At 41.8% G+C, this 24,285-nt stretch overlaps 1 protein-coding gene across 14 annotated transcripts in view; it reads left to right on the top strand.

Annotated features, from left to right (window-relative positions):
* The window catches only part of KIAA1217 (KIAA1217 ortholog), a 516,301-nt gene that overhangs the window by 352,743 nt on the left and 139,273 nt on the right, over positions 1-24,285 (top strand). For all 14 annotated transcript variants that reach the window (XM_061178680.1, XM_061178687.1, XM_061178637.1 and 11 more), the window contains exon 4: positions 23,160-23,358. In XM_061178680.1, the coding sequence (XP_061034663.1) occupies positions 23,160-23,358 (199 nt within the window). The remainder of the gene's footprint in view (positions 1-23,159; positions 23,359-24,285) is intronic.

Here is a 24,285-nt window from a genome sequence, read left to right as displayed (position 1 = left end):
GTGGGTTGTTAAAGTCCCCTACTATTATTGTGTCACTGTCGATTTCCCTTTTTATGGCTGTTAGCATTTGCCTTATGTATTGAGGTGCTCCTATGTTGGGTCCATAAATATTTACAGTTGTTATATCTTCTTCTTGGATTGATCCCTTGATCATTATGTAGTATCCTTCTTTGTCTCTTGTAATAGTCTTTATTTTAAAGTCTATTTTGTCTGATATGAGAATTGCTACTCCAGCTTTCTTTTGATTTCCATTTGCATGCAATATCTTTTTCCATCTCCTCACTTTCAGTCTGTATGTGTCCCTAGGTCTGAATTGGGTCTCTTGTAGACAGCATTTATACGGGTCTTGTTTTTGTATCCATTCAGCCAGTCTGTGTCTTTTGGTGGGAGCATTTAATCCATTTACATTTAAGGTAATTATCGATATTTATGTTCCTATTACCATTTTCTTAATTGTTTTGGGTTTGTTATTGTAGGTCTTTCCCCTCTCTTGTGTTTCCTGCCTAGAGAAGTTCATGTAGCATTTGTTGTAAAGCTGGTTTGGTGGTGCTGAATTCTCTTGGCTTTTGCTTGTCTGTAAATGTTTTAATATCTCTGTCGAATCTGAATGAGATCCTTGCTGGGTAGAGTAATGTTTGTTGTAGATTTTCCCCTTTCATCACTTTAAATATGTCCTGCCACTCCCTTCTGGCTTGCAGAGTTTCTGCTGAAAGATCAGCTGTTAACCTTATGGGGATTCCCTTGTATGTTATTTGTTGTTTTTCCCTTGCTGCTTTTAATATTTTTTCTTTGTGTTTAATTTTTGATAGTTTGATTAATATGTGTCTTGGCATGTTTCTCCTTAGATTTATCCTGTATGGGACTCTCTGTGCTTCCTGGACTTGATTATGTATTTCCTTTCCCATATTAGGGAAGTTTTCAACTATAATCTCTTCAAATATTTTCTCAGTCCCTTTTTATTTCTCTTCTTCTTCTGGGACCCATATAACTCGAATGTTGGTGAGTTTAATGTTGTCCCAGAGGTCTCCGAGACTGTCCTCAATTCTTTTCATTTTTTTTTCTTTATTCTGTTCTGCAGTGGTTATTTCCACTATTTTATCTTCCAGGTCACTTATCCGTTCTTCTGCCTCAGTTATTCTGCTATTGATTCCTTCTAGAGAATTTTTCTTTTCATTTATTGTGTTGTTCATCATTGTTTGTTCTTTAGTTTTTCTTCGTCCTTGTTAAACGTTTCTTGTATTTTCTCCATTCTACTTCCAAGATTTTGGATCATCTTTACTATCATTACTTTGAGTTCTTTTTCAGGTAGACTGCCTATTTCCTCTTCATTTGTTTGGTCTGGTGGGTTTTTACCTTGCTCCTTCATCTACTGTGTGTTTCTCTGTCTTATTTTGCTTAACTTACTCTGTTTGGGGTCTCCTTTTCACAGGCTGCAGGTTCGTAGTTCCCGTTGTTTTTGGTGTCTGCCCCCAGTGGCTAAGGTTTTGGTAGTTCCTTTAACAGCCTAGCTTATTGCTACCCAAGGCTTTATATTTTCTGAAATGTTCTTCGAATAGACATCTGTGACAAGGGTGGCTTCTTCATTCAATCTTTATTTACATGTCATCCTATCTGAAGTGAGTTCTTGGCCACAGTTTCTGAAATACCATTTCCTTTGCTGTTAGGTTTACCCTTACCTGCTTTATATTCCTTTAGTGAACTACAGATCTTCCCTGGTTTATGATGGGGTTATGTCCTGATATACCCATAATAACTGCAAAATACCATAAGTTGAAAATGGGTTTAATACACCTAGCCTACTGAACACTGTAGCTTAGCCTAGCTTACGTTACACGTACTCAGAACACTTACATTAGCCTACAGGTGGGCAAAATCATCTAACACCAAGCCTGTTTTATAATACAGTGTTGAATAACTCATGTAATTTATTGGATACTGTACTGAAAGTGAAAAACAGAATGGTTGTCTGGTACTGAACGGTTGTAAGTGTCTTGGTCGTTCCCCCTGGTGATCACATGGCAGACAGGCAGCTGCAGCTCTGCGTCTGTGCAGCATCACGAGAGACTATCTACCACATATCACTAGCCCAGGAAAAGATCAGAATTCAAAATCTGAAGTACGGTTTCTACTGAATGCATATGACTTTCACACCGTCATAAAGTCAAAAAATCGTAAGTCAAACCGTTTTAATTTGGGGACCGTTCGTAATAACCACCTGACATGGTATATGCTCGTGTGTGTACTAGCACATCCCTGACTCTCCCCAACTCGCGTAAAGGATCCAAGAGAGCAAATGTCTTGTTTCATTTGCTGCTCTTTTACAAGCTCCTAATATGGTGCCTACGTATAGTTAGATGCTCAATAAGTACGTGTTGAATGAATTAACGAACTGGAGTAGATAATGTAGTTGTTTATATTTGAAAACACTTTTACATGCAGTATTTTATTTGATTCCACGAAGTAGGAATCAACAGGGGGGCAAATTTCTTATCTTGCACGTTACACTTATATACAATGGGTCCGATCCCAAAATGATTTCCATAGTGACAGAAAGCAGATCAGTGGTTTCTCAGAGGATGACGAGGATCACAAAGGGGACGAGGGAATATTTGGGAGCAATCAGATATTCATTATCCTCATTGTGGTGATAGTTTCATGGGTATATGCGTATATCAGAACTTTCCAAGTTTGTACATTTTAAATACGTACAATTTATTGTATGTTATTTTCCCTCAATAAAGCTGTTTTGCAAAAAACACATTAGATAGCTTTCAAGATCATGCAACATTTTAATGGCAAAGTTTGGAGCCACATCGGCAGATTCCTTGGGTCTTTATTAACAGTAACAATTTACAATTTTGTTTACATATTCCTCCGCGTTGAAAAGGGAACTTTGATTTTAAAGTTTGGAGATGTTCTCCATCACTTACGTTTCATCCCTTAAATTAAGTGAAAATCAAACAGCCAAAAGTAATTGGATAGTATTTGAAGAATTGCAAGTTTATAGAATTTTCAGATGAGCAAGTTAGAGAATTAAATGATTGGACCGAGGTCATCTAGAGCAGCAGGTCTGGCACAGGAATTAGAAGCTGGATAACCCTGAATTTTGTTTCTCAGCATAAAAGCCACATTTCTCTTCCTTCCATTCTTTATTGACAAATTGTAATTTTTTCCCCCCAAAGTACCGAAAATATCTGTTTCTCAATGTCCTTTGAGCGTGTTTTCTTTTCCTCTTTTGTGAATGAGGCCTTCTAAATGCCTTCTGGCATGTACAAGACTCACTGCGAAGCTCTTTTTTTTTTAATTTACTATTTAAGAGAGGGACCCTCTATTGAAAAAAAAATACCAATAGAACTGAAGTCAGTAAAGATATCAGCAAGATATATGTGTCAGGTCAAGTTAAGGCTGAAATCCCATCTAATGTAGTCAAATAAACCACACTTTAATTAATAAATCTGTTCCTGAGAAAGCAACTCTTCTCAAATTGATCAATATTTTTCTATTTAAGTGGACACATTTTTAAAATTTTCTGCTGTATGCTACTGAGTACTTACTGAATGTGGCGTATAGAGAGGGATACAAAGAGGTCAGCCTAACTCTCAAGGAGATGGAATAGAACAAATGACAGGTATTTTGGGATGCAAGGAGCATATGTTTTTGAGATTCTCAAGACCATTTTTTTTGTTTTATTTTGAATTGTTACTGAGTCTTTACCTTTTAGCTTTAAATTGATTGGTTTATCCCCTTTATTTCACTAACATTCTCAAGACACTGGGTCAAATAATTTATAATTGTGATTTTAAGTGCATTTGAGTACTAATAACTACTTAAAAGGTATGCTTGGTGAATTCTTTCATAATATTAATAATTACTCCGTGGTTATTATGAGAAATTGTGTGTATGCATGTGTATGTGCATATGCACATATGTGATTTTCTTAAATTGGGACAACCTTTTCCATTATATTTGCAAGCATCACTCAGTAATCTTAGGCAACCCTATTCGGGCAGAGAGAAAGAAAACAATGGAAAATTAAAACTCCAATGTGATTATTTTACCATTTGCATCACATCTCACATCTAAACAGACACTAAGATGTTTCCTTGTGTCTAGCTGTGAACATTGAATATTTTTAGTTTCTCTTTAGAATTGGAGACTAGACATATCAGTAGGAAGTTGCTAATGGAAATTGATGCCTTTGCTTCTGGCCAAGCATACCACAGAGATCATGGAGGTAACATCCAACTCATGCACAGAACATGCCTTATAAACAAGAGAAGTCATCGCCCAGGGTAGATTAGTAATATCTGTATAGAAACAAGCTCTAGTTGGATTGTCAGATACCACTGTGACTAAAAGTTGTTTGTGTCTGCAGAATTCTAAAAGAAAGATCCCTTGCAATTTTTTACATTTGTTATAATTTTCCATTAAGGTTGTAACAATACCACAAAAATGTTTGGTAAAAAAAAAAAAAAAAAGAAATCTGAATCTTCTAAAAGTATTTCTCATATTACTGATGGCATTTGAGCAGTGTCTCATATGACTTGCTTTGCCAGTCTTCCGCAATCCTTTGGGACTATTTTGAGACGGGATTACCCAATGCTTTAGCTTAAGTTCTCCATATTTTACAAAATCCCCTTCCAGCTACGTGACAGAACGACTAGAAAGTTCTCTATGAGCACTGTCTCCAATTCCCCTCCTGTGGTTTCTCTTGAACCCGTCCATTCAGAACTTTAGTCCCACCACTCCATACAAACAGCTGTGGTCAAGGTCACCAGTGACCGCCCCATGTAAATCAGCCCTCTTTTCACCTGACTTGTGAGCACTCGACATGCTAGGACTTCCTGTCCTTAAGACATGAACTTCTCCTGGCTTCCTGGACGCCTCTCACTCTCAGCCATCTTCTGACCTCACCGGCCGCTCCTCTTAGATCTTCTTTGTTGACTCCTTTTCAATTTCTCACCCTTAAACACTGGCCTCAGCCCCCAGACCACTTCTGTTCTCAGCTATGCTAGTGCCCTCAGTGGTCTGATCAAGCCTCCTGGTGCCAAATGTCACCTATATGATTGTCTTGGTCAGCTCAGGCTGTCATAACAAAATACCATAAACTCAGTGGCTTAAACAATGGAAATGTATTTCCTCACAGTTTGGAGGCTTGGAAGTCCAAGATCAGGGGCCAGCATGGTCAGATTCTGGTGAGGCCTCTCTTCCTGGCTTGCAGATGGCCACCTTCTCAGTGTGCCCACCCATGGCCTTTCCTTGGTGCCTATGCATGGAGAGAGAAAGAAGGCAAGCTCTCTGGTGTCTTATTTTATAAGGGCACTAATCCCTTCATGAGAGCCCCACCCTCATGCCCTCATCCAGACCTAACCACCTCCCAAAGGCCTGACCTCCAAATACTGTCACATTAAGGTTTGGGGCTTCAACATGAATTTTGGGGGACACAGACATTCAGTGCATAACAATGATAATGACCCCTCTGGCCCAGACCTCTCCCCTGAAGTCCCCAGATACATATTTCACATCACCTACTTGACATCTCACCCTTAACAGGTCTAAAAATGAACTTCTAATTCCCCCAACAAAACCTACTTCTCTAACATCAGTCCATTGCAGCCTTCCCCTGCCAGCTGCTCACACCAAAACCCTGTCATTTTCCTTGACTCTTTTTTTTTTTTTTTAAATCTCATTTCACATCCAATCTGTCGGGAAATCCTATTCACTCTCCTTTCATACTATATCCAGAAATCTGACCACTTTTTAGCACCTCTAATACTCTGCCCAGGTCCAAACCACCATAATTCCTGTGGTCTCCTGATGTTAACCCTTGTCCTGTTTAGTCAGTTCTTAACAAAGCAGCCCTGGTAAATAAATCACACCTTCACCTTGTCTCACCTCTGCTCATAACCCTCTGTTGTTTTCCTAGCTTATCGAGAGTTAAGGGTCTACACCGTCTGACCACTTGCTTCCTTCCTAATCTCATCTCATCCATCTGCTACCTCTCTCACTCTCCTCCAAACACACTAGTCCTTTACTGTTCCTGGGACGCACCAGGCACACCCCTGCCCTAAGAAAACTTGCTCCTCTCTCTGTCTGGATTTTTCTTCGCCCAGATATCTGCAAGCCTTGCTCCCACCCTTCTTTCAAATATCTTATCAGCAGGACATCCAACTACTGGGAATAAAATAACAATGCCCCATTCCCGCCCCACTTCTCTCTGCCTCCCACACTCTGTTTTATTTTACTCCCTGTTATTTGACACATTCTCCACTGTCTCATCTATGAGCTTATTGTCTACTGTACATCAATAGAGGGCTTCCCTGGTGCCACTGTGGTTAAGAATCTGCCTGCCAATACAGGGGACCTAGGTTCAAGCCCTGGTCCGGGAAGATCCCACATGCCGCAGAGCAACTAAGCCCATGCGCCACAACTACTGAGCCTGCGCTCTAGAGCCCGCGAGCCACAACTACTGAGCCCACGTGCCACAACTACTGAAGCCCGTGCACCCAGAGCCCATGCTCCGCAACAAAGAGAAGCACCGCAATGAGAAGCCGGCGCACCGCAACGAAGAGTAGCCCCCGCTCGCCGCAACTAGAGAAAGCCCACGCGCAGCAACAAAGACCCAACACAGCCAAAAAAAAGACTGTTAGGAAACTTTTGCACATCAGTAGAAACTCAGATCTCTGAGCCTGCCGTTGTACAGCTTACCTGTATTACACCCAGGTACTCAATAAGTATTTCTAGAAGGACCGAAATCTGTCTTTCATGCTGATTCTGCTGAAGTGAATGCAATGCTGCTGCTCTACATCTGAAAGAGCCCCGAGTTTCACCAGCGTTTCTCCCTTCCTAAAGTTTTCATTGTGGGATCAAAATAACAATTCAGTCTGCTTTTGCTCTTCGTTGTTTTAAACGGCACAAACGCACTGTGTAGGTTGAAGTACTTGTCCCGTGGAAAGGGTACAGAGTCTATGATTCTGCCTTCTGTTATGCTTGTTTTAAAGCATAATGTTTATGTATCAGTTGAACTGCTATTATAGAAGATAAAGCCGGGAGAATGCACAGATACCTGGATGTGATAGTAATTTGGGTTGGGTCTTTTTTCTCCAGCCTAGGGGAGGGACTCTACTTGTCCAATGCCTGTTGTGATGGGGCAGCCCAAGACGATTGCTTGATAAATTCTTTAGCTCTTAAAGCAAGTAGAGGTATTATGGGCTTATCACTTCTTTCCCAGGGCTTTCAGTAGGAATACCAACAATTGTCATTTTGATCTTGAGGCATTTAGGGGTGGGTTGGGGGGACTCTTACCTCTGAAAGCAGGGAGAAAGGTTATTGATGATACGTCTGGAAGCAGGGCTTGTATTTTGCTGGCAGTGATGGGAAGACCTGGGGACATGGATCCGAGCAGGACCACTTTGTCATCACCGTGCCTTCCCAGCCACCACTCCCAGAGCTACTTTTGCCACCCTCGGACATCTGTTCTTTATTGTGATCGTGTGGTGGAGAACAGAAGCTACTTTCAAAAGGCAGCACTGAAACTTCAAAGGGAAATGGGGAGGAAAAGGAAGTAGCCATGTGTCATGTCTCTTAAATGCCTCTTCAGCAAGTACCAGAGGAAACAGAAGGTAAAGGTACGATAAAGTCTCTTGGGGTCTTTTGAGGGCAGACTGGAAAGCTCAGATTGTCAAGCCCAGCCCTGGAGATTCATGTCATGGGAACCAGTGCCCAGAGCCAGCCACTGCAGGCTGGAGGCGAGGCCTTTGGGGGGAGAGACTGTGGCTTCATCTTGTTACCCTCTTGCACCTAGAATTCCACTGGCAGCAACTCTCTTTTTCCACTTGCTTGTAAAGCAAGAACAGGCATACAAGGATACCTCTGTCAGAGATTAGATAAACCTTACAAAAGCTTTGTAAAGCCCCCTTCCAACCAGGACAAGGGCCACCAAGTGACCTAGGTTGGCACGCTTGACCGGCAGGCCCATCTCAACCCCGTTCTCTCTTCTCCGTGGCTCACACCCTCGAACACACGACTGTGATCCTGAGCGCCCATCCGGACCTCAGAGAATGCCGTGTCTCTCGGGACCCCCTTTATTCCTCTGGCCAGGGCTGAGAGAAGGACATTCCAGATCTCCCCAGAGGGGCAGGGTGTGGAGAGGGCCAAAGACAGGAGACACAGGAGAGGCTTCCAGAAGAGCCACACCCTCTGGCCTGGGCCCAAGGACACAGCAGGAAAGACACAGGGAGAGGGGAGCCGGCAGGCGGCCAGGGACAGGCCTTGGAAGGGCCTCACCCACCTCTCGCTCCATCACTGCCCACTCCAGGCTGGAGTCCGGCTGGATTTGTCTGGGAGGGTCCACAGGGCAGCTGTGGCCTGTCGTGGCGGAGGGGAACATTTATTACAGCCTGGGAAAGCCTATTGAAAGGCTCAGAAGAACCCAGTGGTGAACAAATAACAGAATAATTAGCACATAATCATCATGGTGAAAATGTGAAGCTTAAATAGTCACCGAAGCAGTTCACCAATGTATACAGCGTGGAGACACTAAAAGCAGCTCAGCGTGACTCAGCTTTCCTGCCAGCGTTCATCACAAATAAAGTAAGCAAATCTCCGGAGAGGCAGAGGACACTCAAATACCCCGGTGCGTGAGGAGCGCTCAAAAAATAAGTGTAAAATCACCTGTCGATAGAAGATCCTATTCCTAGCGCTGAGGCCGATGTTCAGGAAACGTTCCGCATCCTGTGTCACAGAGCCTGCCTGGGGCAAGATCACAGAGGCTCCTATACTGTGTGTCTAAATATTTTTAAAGCTGTAAATCAAGCCGACAAACTATTAGATAGAATATGTTCTAGCCTCTCATGCTTTGACCAGTATACCTTCGTAACAACGTAGAAAGGCAGTTTTGCTTTCAGTGTTTTTGAAATTCTCAGCGTCCTCTGCTGGATCATGAGGCAAAGGGGGGTCCCCCTCACCCCCTACCTGCAGCAGTGCCCCTTCCTCCTGACTCTCCCTCCGGCTCTTTTCTCATTTCACTTGTGAGTGATGCCCGACTGCAAACACAAGCTCCCTCAACACGCCCTGCAGGAGCCCGAGCCTTAATCCCCCCCTCAGCACTTGGGGTGCACATGCCGATGTGGGGGGGAGGAGGTGCTCCAAAGTGTAGCCCCCGGGACAGGGCCCCTCTGCCACCTCCTCATCCAGCACGTATTTCAACCCTCATTCCATCAGGACTTAAACACATAAGCCCTGCCCTTCCATCAGATATATACGCGTGTAACTGAATCACTTTGCTGTACGGCAGAAATTAACGCAGCACTGTAAATCAACTATGCTTCAGTTGAAAAGAATCAGATCACAGGCATTGAGGGAAGCTGATCATTCCTATGAGAGCTGGCTGGGTGGGTTAGTTCCTTTATGTTTCTCATGTGACGGAACAAGTCTCTTGTTTAAGAGCTTTGAAATGAAGGCCGGTGAGATGTGAATTCCCCTAATGGCCCACGCCCTCTTTCTCACCACTCTCCACAAAAAATTCTGAGCCTCCCCCTTGACACCTAAGAAGCTGAGAAAAAGCAGCCCCGAGGAGGGCCGGCCACTCGGTGCGTGCCTTACCTGCCAGTCAGTCATATTTCCACCTGCACCGCCTTCTCCACAGACCTGGGAGCAGAAAAGCAAAGAGTGAGATGTGAGTCTTCTGGAATATTCGTCAGTGGCTGCCTGTGCTCAGAGTATCACCCTTCGACCAAGGCCCTCCCGGCTTTCCGGCTCCATTACCTGCATGGGTGCCCCCCACCCCAGGCCTGAGGGTGGCAAAGGCCAGCTGCTTGCAGACAGATGGCTTTTATCCCCCAAATATTTCACTGAGGCGCTGGGGGATGGATGAGTCCCATGAGAGTCACAGATGGTCAGAGACCAGAATTACTGGGGCCAAGAGCCCCAGCGGGAGGCTGGGCCTCCAGAGGAGACCAAGATGTGGGGTCCAGGAACGAGAGTGAGGAAGGGAAGGATGTAGGAAGAGGTAGCGCCAAAGGCTCTTTGGGGTCCAAGCATCCCACAGTTATTGCTTTTAAAACATGAATTTGAAAAAGTGGGGGGTCTGTCTAATGAAATGGAACCCACAGATATGGGTCTACTGGCATTTGTTTACAACGTTTGTCATCAAAGGATGATTTTTATTTTTTGTCATTCACGTGACTTAGGGCGTACAAGTATAAGGAAGCAGCACGGTTCCCATTGACCCTGAAAGTTTCCTCTGGAAATTGTTGAGGTTTGCTTACCAGAGGAGAAAAGAAGTTTGTCCTATCAACACCTCCCAATGTCTTTCTCCCCCAGTTCTGGGACCAGACAGGTTGTATCTTTTCAAGTAGAATAATTTTCATATAATAATAGAAAATAAAAGAAATTATGAACAATAAAATTCATAACACTATATATGGGTGGGTATTTTTAAATCTACATGTAATTTATATAAAAACCAACATTTCATACTGAAAAGTTTTCTAAAGATATATTCATTCATCCATAATAATTACTGGTAATTATTATGTAAGACACTAATAATTTAGTATAGAAGAAAATAAATTTCCGATTAACTCAGATGGTTTCTCACTAATGTCCATAATCTCTGGGCTTAAATCTGCTAATCAGTATGATTGAAGACCATGCACGATGTATAAATCTCCTAGTGGGATGGGTATATATACATTTTGATTTATAGTCAAAGTCTTTATGATACTTGGGAAACATTCATTGGAAATTCTGTAAAAGTTGCACTTTTCATATCCATAAAAGGCCAATTAATTTTTTTCTGGGACCATGATTATTGTACTTTTATACTTTTGTTCTTCAAGAAAATCTGCTTCCTTTTGTGGCCTTTACTCTTTGGGTCTGTATTATAGAATTTCGACACCCACTTTTTTATCAAAAGCCAAGGAAAACTTCCAAATTTCCATAACTACATCCAGGTTTAAGCTCCTAGGTCAGATCTGGGTGCTCTGTGGAAGCAACACTATTTAGATAGTATTATTTTAACATTAAAAAAAAATGATTTATTCTTTAATTTTTTTGGTTGGAAAAAGTACAGAAAACCTAACAATATAATAATATAGTAGACATTACCGAAATTAAACAGATACTCGCATCTAACACCTAAGAGGCACAGTGGCACAGTGGTTAAGATCATTAGCTGGGTGAGTCATACAGGTTACTTCTCTTTGCCTCAGTGTTCCTCATCTGTAAAATGGGGATAATTACAATAGCAACCTCATAAAGAAGATTAAATGAGTTAATCTGTTTGGAGAAGGTTTAGATCAGTGCCTGGCACACAGCAAGTGCTATGTAAGTTGTCAAATTTTATTTTTTTTATTCCCCCCCACCCACCCAAAGCTTATCAAAATATAGTTAGGCTGACCTCTGGTGGCCCTCAAGTTTTAAAAAGAAAGGTAATATTTCTATAATAGCTTCGGGCTTCATATGTTTTTAAAGAAGTAAAATATAAAACCCCATCTTCTCTCCTCCCTCCTTCTTCTTTCCCAGAGCTAACCAACCCCTGCAGTTGGAGAGTATAACTGCCATGCAAGTTTTGGTGCTATATTTGGTACACGCATAAACAATATATATTACTATTTTGTGTGTTATAAAACTTTACATAAATGGGATCATACTGCATGTATCCTTTTGTCACTTTCTGTGTTCACTCAACTTTACCTTTTGGAGATTTATCCATGTTGGTAGATGTGGTTCTACTTCATTCATTATAACTGTTGTTGACAATTCCATTATATGAATGAACCACTGAGAACAAATCAGTGAGAAATAGTGCCACAATGAGCACCATGGAGCCAGTGACCACACATGAGATTTTTATCTGTGATGGATAATTTACAAGAAATAGCCATTTTACAGGATGCACATCTGACACTTCACCAGGTGTCCTAAAATGATTGTGCAAATTTGCACTTTCACCAGCAGTGAATAACAGACCCCATTTTCCCATGACTTCGGCAGTAATTGAGGTTATTGGATTTACTGACTTTTGCCTGTCTGGTGGGTATAAAATAGTACATCATTGTTTCTATTTTTATTTCCATAATTACTAGTGAGATTGGGCATTTTTATATTTATTGGCTGCTGGGGTTTCTTCTGCTATGAGTTGCCTATTTATATCCATTTTTGCATATCCACTATTGCCCATTTTCTATTTTCTTATTGATTTATGAGGGTTCTTTAATTATTTGGACTACTAATCCCTGGTAGAGCATGTGAGTTATAAATATCTTCTTTCAGACTCTGGTTTGTCTTCTTTACTTTGTTTTCAATGTCTTTTGTAGTACAGAATATTCATTTTTATTAAGCAATACTTTCTGGGAGTTCCCTGACAGTCCAGTGGTTAGGCCTCTGCACTTTCACTGCCGAGGGCCCGGGTTCAGTCCCTGGTTGAGGAACTAAGACCCAGAAAGCCATGTGGTGCAACCAAAAAAAAAAAAAAAAAAAAAAAGGCAATACTTTTCTCTGTGGTTTATAGTTTTTATTTCTTTTAAAAGTCTTTCCCTCTACCAGTATGCAAGGATACAGCACCATGTTTTATTTTATTTCATAGTTTAGCTTCTCACACATAGGTCTTTAGTCCATTAGGAATTTATTTTACTTACGTTGTAAGGAAAGGATATATTTTTTACTTTTTCCATATGGTGCACCAATTTTCCTGACACTGTTTATTGAATAGTTGTTTCTCCATGGACTTGTACCACCACCTCAGTCATATCAAGCTTTCATAAAAACTGTGTCTTCTTCTAGGCAACCTATTTTGTTCCATAGTCCTGTTTGTTCTCTCCCTGTGCCAAAACCACACTGTCCTAATAGCGTTGATATCTGGTAGGAAAATACTCCCTCTCACTATTGTTCCTCAAAATTGATATATTGTTATAAGTGATATGTTTTTATCAAACTATATTCTCTGATTTTTTTCTAGTATTTGGGGTTGCTTTCAAGTCTCTATATTGATCTTATATTATTCAGTCATATTGAATCCTTATGAGTTCTAACACTGTCTGCAGGTTTCCTTGGATTCTCTGTTATATCATCTGAGAATAATCACAATTTTGACGATCCCTTCTAATCCATATGCCTTGTATTTCTTTTTCTTGTATTAACTGGGACTTTAGCTGCAATGATAGCAAAAATTCTGAATTTGAAGAGAATGCTTCTAAGATTTCATCATCAAGTCCTATGCTTGTCGGAGGTTTTTGGTGGATGCCTTTCACCACATTAAGAAAGTTCCCTTTAATTCTTTTTTTTTATTTTATTATTTTTAAATTTATTTATTTTTGGCTGCGTTGGGTCTTTGTTGCTGCACATGGGCTTTCTCTAGCTGCAGTGAGCAGGGGTTACTCTTCGTTGTGGTGCGAGGGCTTCTCATTGCGGTGGCTTCTCTTGTTGCGGAGCACGGGCTCTAGGCACGCAGGCTTCAGTAGTTGTGGCACACGGGCTCAGTAGTTGTGGCACACGGGCTTAGTTGCTCCGCGGCATGTGGGATCTTCCTGGACCGGGGCTCGAACCCCTGTCCCCTGCATTGGCAGGCGGATTCTTAACCACTGTGCCACCAGGGAAGCCCTTTAATTCTTAAGTTATTGTATTTTTATTTTAATTATGGATGTGTTTTGGATTTTTCTTAACATTTTTCTGACACTATCAAGATTACAGTAGAGTTTCTCTTTACTTATTATTGCAGAACATATTAGTACTAGATTTTCTAGTGTTAAACCATCTTTACACTCCTGAGATAAACTATTCTTGGTCATGATGTACTTTTTTCATACATTGCTAGAGTTTCTTTGCTATTATTTAATCTAGGGGGTTGCATTTAAATTTGAAGTCTTTCCTTTTATTACTTTCCTAATATCCAGGTGAATACTAGCCTTATAAAATGAGTTGATATGGCAATGTTTAATTTAACCAGCAGTTCACCCTAAGTGTAAGAAAGAATCCAATTACAGTTGTAGTATACCACAATCAGTTATGTTTCTCACAGCATTTTCTTATAATATTTTTTTTAATAATTTCTGTTGCTCTTTTTTTTCTAACTTTATTTTTTTTTTGGCTGCATTGGGTCTTCATTGCTGCACGCGGGCGTTCTCTAGTTGTGGCGAGTGGGGGCTTCTCTTGCTTCGGAGCATGGGCTCTAGGCGTGCAGGCTTCAGTAGTTGTGGCACGCGGGCTCAGTAGTTGTGACTCATGGGCTCTAGAGCGCAGGCTCAGTAGTTGTGGCACATGGGCTTAGTTGCTCCGTGGCATGTGGGATCTTCCCGGACCAGGGCTCGTACCCGTGTCCCCTGCATTGGCAGGTGGATTCTCAACCACTGTGCCACCAGGGAAGTCCTTATAATATGTTTTGCCTTAATTGTTGAGTAAGCTTTAAGATTAAATTATTGACCCGGCTGCTGTTGCTCTGAGTGACTTTGCACTGTAGCTTCTTCATAGTCAAGTGTCTAACTCTCCATGTAAGAGGGCAGTAAGACCCACTGGGAAGGACTGGCTCATGGTACCAGGAATCAGCATCTTAGATATGCACATCTTTAACACAGCTTGAACTCCAAAAGTTATCAGCAGATATCAGTGTTTTTTAGAGAAATGCTTTGGGATGCTCACTTCAACAGTATTATCATTTCACTTGAGTCCCAACTGTACTAATTTGTCTGGAACAAAGCCAGGTTAAGGGATTAAGCACTAATGGTGCCATTACTAAGACTCTGTGTCAAGAATGAGTACCTCCCAGAAGGATCTCTGTCCATTGACTGCTGTCAGTCAGGTTGTTGGGTGGGCAAGACTCTATCATATTTAACTTTTATACAAACTTATTTTTTAACACCTCCTGTCATAGTTCTAACATGTGTTGCTCCACAATTATGACTCTTTAAAGCACATTCTAAATTAGGATTTCGCTTAAAATTGCTGTTGCAAATTTTCAGTCCCTCATTAAGACTTTCCAGAGGGTCTTCATAGTTCTCCAGTTATAACTCATAGAAGATAAATTAGTTAAAAGATTTAACAAAGTCTTGCCTTGTCTTTAAATATCACATGTCTGAAAGAAATAAGAAAATATCTGATTGATACAATCCATTTCAGATACTGCAGCAAAGATTTGGTATTTACCTAAATCAAAGACACTAAAATCTTAGAGTAAAGTTATTCCCCCCCCACCGCCCAAAAAAAAAAAAAAGTGCATCCAGAGTTTCTGTGGAGAACAGATTTTCTATTATCTTTTTCCTCCATGCAAGGCAACGCTCAACATCTTGCTTTGTCACCTACTTGAAAAGCTATTCCGTAGGAAGGGGCGTGACAGCATGAGTCCTCTCCGGGATGTGAAATGTTTCCAACATCAGAGGGCATGCTAGCACTTTTCAAGGAACACATGTGGCCTGGTCTTCAAATTACTGCTGTGTCTGAAACAAAATGTCAGCTGGTGTTGGACCTGAATTGTTAACTTCTAAATAACAGTGTCATTTATGGAACCACTGTGTGGGTTAGAACGCAGGGTGTGACCCTTGGTTTACCACTGTGCCTCCCATTCCTGGCACAGTATAGAGGCTGGTCTCTTGAATGAATAAAGCCATCTCTACAAGTCCATCCAAGGTACATCTCAGTGCATTACACTTCTTTTTTAAATCATAAGACTCTTAAATTCAGTCTCGTAAGGCTAACACGACGACGTTAACTATCCTAGAATCTTTCGCTTATATTAAATACCAATATCGTCCCCATTTCAGATGCCAATTTATATTCTACCAGCTCCACTTATAGTTTAGTATGTTCCCCTCCCTTAGCCTATCACTTCTGGCTTAAAAAATTACCCAGTTAACTGAATAGGAACCCTAATTGGCCAGTCTCTTTAGATCTGAGAGGGTCATCTTTTAAGATGATCAAATCAAAGCATGCTAATTTGAGAAAACATAAAAAATATAGAAAATCATGAAGAAAAGAACATCACCCAAGAACTTACCACCCAAAGACAACCTCTCTGGACATTTCATCAAATAGGAAGACTTAACCATGAACCTGATGAAACCAAGGTTCAGGCCCCTATAAATAAGTGATTTACTTTCATAATGAATTTTATGTTTCTAACTTTGTATTCTTATTCTGAAAGAGGTCCCTCAAAATTATAATAAGCTTCAGGACCCACAAAACTTGGATCCATCACTGCCGTTAAGGTGATTAATTGATTTTTTAAAATCTAGTTCCTTTCTGTTTTATAACATACTTTGCCACTTGACAAAATACACATTTTTTTCTCATTGCCGTTTTCTTTTAGAATTCCTTTTAATAACAGTGTAGTGTTCCAGTGAATGGATTTATTATATGAATTGATTTATTAAATGAATCCTCTAATGTTGGAATCCAGTCTTCCTCCCCCCCACCCCCCTGCTTATTCTTATAAATGATGCTTTATTGAGCATCCTGGTAAGTATATCTGTGTGCATAAATGTGTAGAAGTTGAATTACTGGCTCAAACCATATGTATATTTTGGGGGCTTTTGATCCATATTGACAAATAGCCCTTTGGAGAAGTGGTATCAACTTACTTTCCCAACAGTGGTTTGTGAGGGAACTCATTTTCCCAGCTCCTGTCAGCACTGTTTATTTTATTGTAAAAACTTTTGCTAATTTCATGGGTGTAAATTATTACTTATTACATTATTACTTATAATTATTATCTTATTATTTTAATATTTATGTTTTTCTTATTAAGGTGAAAATTGTTAGTTTTCCATCAGAAAGTACTCTGAGAGCTCTTTATATTTTTAGGGCATTAGCCATTTGCCAGTTCCAATGTGTATTGATTCGCCTAGTCTTAAACTGGATTTGGAGAAACGGAGGAATTTAGGTCGAGGAATTTAGGTCATTTGGAATTGTCACCATCATCTGCCTGCAGAAAATGCCATTTAGGGGAAACTGTAGAAGGCATTCCAGAAGGCAAGCCTACGTCTGATTAAGTTGGCCACGTTACGGGGAGAATTGAATTCATTTCAACTAAAAGATATTTGAGCATCTATTATGTGCCTAACACTTTACTATCTATTACCCTTTGCTGAATACAGCTAATTGTAATGCAGAATTTCGCAGAAATGCAAAAGCCATGCTTGCAATTTCAATAAGACATATTTGAGAAAAGTTCCTCAATTCTTAATGGAAAAGTGTTGGCGGAGTGTTTGGGGAAGATGGCTCAGAGATAGAGCACGTGCTAAGCAAAGAAGTGGTGGGAAAGTCCCCCAAGTGGGTGGCACAGCGTGGAAAGCGAGCGTGCTTCATAAAGTCACAGAGCAGCAAAATGTCCAGTACAACTATGATGTCCTAGGAATGTGGCGTGATTTGGGGTAATAAGGCAGCGATGGGAGACTGAGGTCTGTTTTAGTTGGTTTGGGCGGCTGTGACAAATTACTGAAGACAGGGTGTCTTAAACAACAATGTATTTCCCACAGTTGCAGAGGCTGGGAAGTCCAAGGTCAAAGTGTCTGGGGAAGACCCACTTCCTGGTTTGCAGTTAGCCATCATCTCATTGTATCCCCACAAGCCAGAGAGCAGAGATAGAAAAGAAACTCTCCCATGTCTGTTCTTATGAGAGTGCTAATCCCATTGGGGAGGGGGCTCCACCCTCATGACCTAATTACCTCCCAGAGGCCCCACCTCCAAATGCCATCACAGTGGGGATTAGGATTTTAACATGAATTTTGGAGGAACATAAATATTCAGTTCTTAGCAAGGTCACACAGTGAAAATCCTTGCATGCCATATGAAGAAGATAAAGAACATTTTAGAAGATGTCCCGCATCCTGGAATGGATTCTGAGATTCAGAAAATTATGAGGATGTGTAACACGATGTGACCTGCCAAGTGCACTTAATTTTTTGCAGAATGTCACCAAGAGTTCTTGGTGACAAACACACGTTCCATTTGCAGAGCCATTGAGATGGAAGAACCCAAGTGTTCAGGCTTCTCAGAAGGTCTGCAAGTGCTGTGAGGTTCCTTTCAACACTCTCGCTTTCAGGGCTCTGGGCCTTCCCCTGCTCCCCCAGCATGTTTATTATTTCTCACCATGTGTCATCATTTACTTCAGTTGACTTCAAGACAGGAATATGTTTTTCCAAGCTGCCCCCATCATGCTGCCACATCTTCAAGCAGGTGGTCAGGCTAAAAGTGTGAGGACAGCTAAGATGGTCCAGAGAGGCCAGCTGGAGGGGATGGATGTGGCTAAATGCAAAATTTTAGAGGCTGTGTGCTTCCAGGGAGAGATTGTGGCTTCTGCGGATTGACAAAGTGGGATATATAAGTTAGTTAAGCCATTTTACCACCTGTAACTTGTGGCAAGTTACTTGGACCTTCTGAGCTTCCTTCTCCCTATCTGTGAAATGGGGCCATTACACCGACCTCATCAGAGATGCTGATTCAATGAAATTACATGTGTACCGTTCCTGACACAGAGCAGACATCCTATAAATGCATTTCCCTTGTCCTCTTCCCTTCTTCATAAAAAGGAAGTTTATCATCTAAAGTCCTTCAGACTTCCTCTGAATCTGGAACAGCCAGCACTAAATCAGAGCGAGGGAAGAATGCCAGAGCATGCTGAATCTCATCACCGTGCCAACAAAACGCCATCGTAGATTAAGAGAATTCCTTCTGAGTTTAAGCATTTCTAAATACCTTTCCTGAACTGAGAAGGCAGACTGAACCAAGTGTAAAAAGACTATTCTCCTGTTTGTAAAGGCATCTTTTCCATCTTCTTTGGATTTTCATGATCTGTAACTGGACTTGTGTACCCAGCTGGCAGCTGCACCAGCCAGACCCTGAGGTAACTGTAGTTTAGGCCCAATTGTTTTTTTCACTCAGAGCAGCCTACAAATTCTATTTCAAGCACACACATGTACAGAATGCAGATGTGGGAATGAAAACCAGGCCCTTTTGGGGGAATGAGGCCGTGATATTTGACTGTAGTGAGGCCACTAGTGGCCCATGTACAGGGGCCCCACCCAGGCATAGTTGGGGCTCAGACCTCAAGAGTGGTTTTGGCCTTTGGGTATGACATTAGCAGTCACATGGACGGTCACCACATCTCCCATTTGGGGCACAGACGTTGCACAATCTATGATCAGACAGGCTTGAAAGGCTTTTTCTGTACACTGAAAAACGTGTAACAGCATGGAAATTATAGAAAACTAACTCTCTGAAGAAGCTAAGTATCATGCAAAAGGTCTACTCCAATCAAGGAAATGGCCACTTCAGAATGTGGTTCTCATGTGTATCCAAACCAGGAACGAGATTCCTAGGCTGTTCACATCATGCAGCAAAAGCTCTTATAGCCCAGATGGATCCCAAAATGAACATTCCTTTTGGATGACTAATAAATCATTTATTCATTCATTCAACAAATATTTATTAAGAACCTACTATATCACTGGTAGTATCACAGGTACTAAGGATACCCTGGTGAACATCAACAACAAAAACATTTTTTTTTTAACATCTTTATTGCAGTATAATTGCTTTACAATGGTGTGTTAGTTTCTGCTTTATAACAAAGTGAATCAGTTATACGTATACATATGTTCCCGTATCTCTTCCCTCTTGCATCTCCCTCCCTCCCACCCTCCCTATCCCACCCCTCTAGGTGGTCACAAAGCACCGAGCTGATCTCCCTGTGCTATGCGACTGCTTCCCACTAGCTATCTATTTTACGTTTGGTAGTGTATATATGTCCGTGCCACTGTCTCACTTTGTCACAGCTTACCCTTCCCCCTCCCTGTACCCTCAAGTCCATTCTCTAGTAGGTCTGTGTCTTTATTCCCGTCTTACCACTAGGTTCTTCGTGGCCTTTTTTTTCCCCTTAGATTCCATATATATGTGTTAGCATACTGTATTTGTTTTTCTCTTTCTGACTTACTTCACTCTGTATGACAGACTCTAGGTCCATCCACATCTCTACAAATAACTCAATTTTGTTTCTTTCTATGGCTGAGTAATATTCCATTGTATAAATGTGCCACATCTTCTTTATCCATTCATCCGATGATGGACACTTAGGTTGCTTCCATGTCCTGGCTATTGTAAATAGAGCTGCAATGAATATTTTGGTACATGACTCTTTCTGAATTATGGTTTTCTCAGGGTATATGCCCAGTAGTGGGATTGCTGGGTCGTATGGTAGTTCTATTTTTAGTTAGTTTAGTTTTAGTTATCACAGGTACTAAGGATACCCTGGTGAACATCAACAACAAAAAACATTGTTAAAGAAATCCCTGGCCAAATTCCCTGGCTGTCCAGTGTTTGGGACTCTGCACTCCCGCTGCCGAGGATGCAGATTCAGTCCCTGGCGGGGAACTAAGATTCCGCAAGCCGTGAGGTGCAGCCAACAAATAAATAAATAAATACATAATAAAAAATTAAAAGGAGACAAGAGGAATTGGATATTTTTTTAAAAATCCCTGGCCTCATGGAGCTTCCATTTCAGCAGGAGAGACTGACAATAAACAGTAGTAATAATGAAAATATGAGTTATAGTGTATAGTGAAAAACACTCAGGAAGAAAACGAAGCAGGGGTGGGGTATGAAATATGAGACAGAGTGGGTGCTGAAATTTTGGAGAAGGTGGTGAGGGGAGGCCTCGCTGGGAAGCTGACTTTAATGAAAGACTTGATTGATGGTTTGGATAAATATAGACTTAGATCAAAAATATTTCCTCCTGGATTTTCGAGGCTGTGTCTCCATTGTCTTTGGTTTCTGGGCTGCTGTTACGAAAGCGAATGCCCTTCTGACTCCTGCTTCTTCCTTTGTGACTTTTCTCCACATCCGCTGGGAACTTGTAGGAACCTCTGTTTTTCCCCTGCCATCTGGAACGTCTCAGTGACAAGCCTGAGTGTGTTGAGCATTTCATGAACACTTTCAGTCTCCAACCTCATGTCCTTCAGTTTGGGGAGAAAAAAAAAATCTTATAATACTTTTGGAAAACTGCTCTGTTTCTCCTGACCTCCTTACCCAAATCCCCAGTATTAGGAATTGAGAGGCTCTGAAGTAATTCTCTATTGTTCTTACTGCTTCTCACCTTTTCCCATCTCTTAGTCGTTTTGCTGCCCTTTTTGAGATTTCGTCAACTTTTTCTTCTCTGCTGAATTTGTCATTTCTCTTCTCATGGTTCCCAGAGCTCGCTCTTGCTCTCCAAATTTCCCCTTTTCTTGGACTGTCTCGTCTCTTCTGAGTTTCTGTTTTCTGTTTATTTCTCACATGAAAGAGGCTTTATGAAATGTCTATTAACCCTTGCTAGTCTGTTCATGCATAAGCGAGGCACGGTTGTACTCAGTGGAAGCTTTTATATACGGCCCAGGGTGCTTCACGATGGAGTGGCCGGACAGAATCTAAACCTTACCCTCAAAAATCTGTTGCTCTGTTCTTGGAGGACAGTCAGCTTTCCTCCAGTTTCCTGACCAAGATGTCAGCCCTTTGCCAGAATTTTGTCAGAGGGCACCTCATGCACCTTCCCCTGTGCCTCGTGACCCAGAATCCAGTCCGTTGGTTCAACCTCTTCAGTGGTTCTGCTGTGGCTTTGGGGAATCGCTTGGCTGAATGGGGTAGACAGGGGGATGGAGGAAGCTTGCTGCACCATTACGAAGATTCAGCCGGCCCTCCTGCTTTCCACCCACTCTGCATTCTTAGCTTCAGAAGGATCTGGTGCCTCTTCTCCTGAACTTCCCTGGTCCTGCAGTTATGCAGAGTTCTGTGCTTGAAGACCTACGTGTCAGCTTTCTCTTGTCTGCTGTTGTTTCCTCTCTCATCCCCTTAATTCTTTGATTTATGCTTTTTTAATTCTTCATTGTCATCTGAATGGAATTTCAGAAGGAGATGGACATAAATTGGTTACATGAACTGCCATATTTAAGCACAAGTCACATGCTGTTCTGTTTTGAGTCTCTCCTGCCAAAAATTACTCTATTGGTACTGGTAGAGTGCCTCAGTAGATTCTCACAAGAAGTAGGATTCAAACGAAATGTCAGGATCTTCCGTCCCGACGCAGTTATCTATCTCTGAACAACAAGTGACCCTAAGCATAGTGACCTACAACAACCACAACTGTTTATTTGCTCATGATTCTGCCATTTGGGCAGTGTTTGGAGAGGGCATCTCGTTTCTGTTGCACGGGACGTCGGCTGGGACAGCTCTCCTGGGACTGAGGGTTCCCCTCTCAAGATGGTGCACCCACATGACTGGCCAGTGGTCCTGGCTGGAGAACGGGTGCTCAGTGGGGACCATCAGTCAGGGCTTCCGTTCCTCTTCATGTGGCCTCGGTTGGACTCCATGGAAGCTTGGTTCCGTGAGGGAGCATCCAAGACCACGCTCACCAAGAAGGCAAGCTCTCCTGTGCAACCTCATATCAAGCTTCCATTTTGCATCACACTTGCTAGTATCCCATTGGCCAAAGCAAGTCACATGGCCAAGCCCAGACTCCACTTGGGAAGGGACACTCCACAGGGGCATGATGGCTGGGAGGCATGGTTCACGGGGAGCCACATGCCCCCTGGAAGTTTAAAATGCTATGATCCTGTGCTTGTGTTGTTCTTTGTGTAACTGATTTGTTCCATTTTCTTTCTGACACATTGGGGCACCAGACTCTTGTATTGTAGATATTTTCATATGATATAAACATTCAATATGTATTAGAGCCACAGAAATATTGTAGCATTTCCACTTAAAACGTTTCTGAATGGACAGAAAGACATAACCTATGTCATTTACCTATTGCTATAATGATTGTGTTCCTGGTTAGTGAAAGACATGGGAAAAAATTCACCCTATGGGGTCAAATTCCTAAATATACCTTTCAAGGGAATTGAGTATTGTCTTTTGCCTTAGGTTACCAAAGGTTAGCTTCTTGTCCTTTTGGTTTTAAAATAGTTGAAAATGAGCCTCTTTAACACCTGCCCGGACTCCAAAGAATAAAAGTGGGTATTTACATCATAACCAGAGAGTGCGTTTCTTGGAAATTCCAAACACATGTCTCTTGTGACGTGCTTTGCAAGCGTGTCCAGAACATTCCTGCCTGTGGTAGGGCAGAAGTGGCTTAGCTTGTGCTGTGTGTTGTGTGAGTCTTGGTCTGTGACTGATAACTGTGTCCATCTTGTGTGCAGGGGTTCTTTATCTCCAGTATGGAGATGAAACCAAGCAGCTCAGGATGCCGAACGAAATTACAAGTGCAGACACAATCCGTGCTCTCTTCGTAAGTGCCTTTCCACAGCAGCTCACCATGAAAATGCTGGAGTCGCCCAGTGTCGCCATTTACATCAAAGATGAAAGCAGAAATGTCTATTATGAGTTAAATGATGTCAGGTAAGCAGTTACGTCATTTGCTCGTGTGCGTGTGTCTACCATCTTGCGTTGACGGTTGGTACCGACTCCCTATCTCTTTGTGTTCCAGTGAAGAAAGCACACCTGTTGTCCTGATGGGCAGGTTTATTTTACCAAGGTGTGAAACCACTATCTGGTTTTCTAGAACTCATTGACAAGGTTTGGTTTACAAAGGTGAGGACAGACTTCTCCCACACAGATGTTTGCATGTTACATCTGAAAGGAATGGAAGAAATGAGCCAGTCTGCTGTTTATCTAAGTTAGGGCAACTAAGGCCCAGAAAGATCATATGAGTTGAAGGTTATACTTACAGGTTGAACTTAACCAACTCCTCAAGGGTTCTTGTCGTCACAGACAGAGCCTGTGGACATTTAGGTAATGATCTCACTGGGCCTATTCTTTATACAAACAAGTTAGAATAAAAGCAGTGGACGCTATGCTATTGTCCACAAGAAAGGAGGCTAAGAAGCATTCTCCTTTTCCATTTGTTTCTTAAATAGTTGGCCTTTACTAGAGGATCCCACTTTCTTGGTGAGCTTTCTCCTGGGCTCCTAGTAAAATGTACTCTATAACGAGGCTAAATGGAGTCATGCTGTGGCAGGTGGCACGGAAAGAGAAACATCTTTATTGACCGCAGTGGTGTTGTGCATAGAACAGAAGGGACCATCTGAGCTCTTCTAGCCAAACAAGCCTGAGAAACAGGACTTAAATCAACACAAGCAAGCAGTCGCTAGTATAGCCGCTGAACATTTTAGAGCTGAAAAAATGATTGAGCCACTCATCCAGCCCTTTCATTTGATGGGACCAGAAACTCAGATGCATAAAAGTTAAGACTTACTCAAGATCATGTAGCCAATTAATTTCTAAGCCCAGACCCAAACCTGACTGTCCATATTCTTGGTCAAGAAT

The sequence above is a fragment of the Eubalaena glacialis genome, chromosome 2 (assembly GCF_028564815.1).
Source record: "Eubalaena glacialis isolate mEubGla1 chromosome 2, mEubGla1.1.hap2.+ XY, whole genome shotgun sequence".
Classification (NCBI taxonomy): Eukaryota; Metazoa; Chordata; class Mammalia; order Artiodactyla; family Balaenidae; genus Eubalaena; species Eubalaena glacialis.
This window is presented reverse-complemented; position numbering and strand designations above follow the sequence as displayed.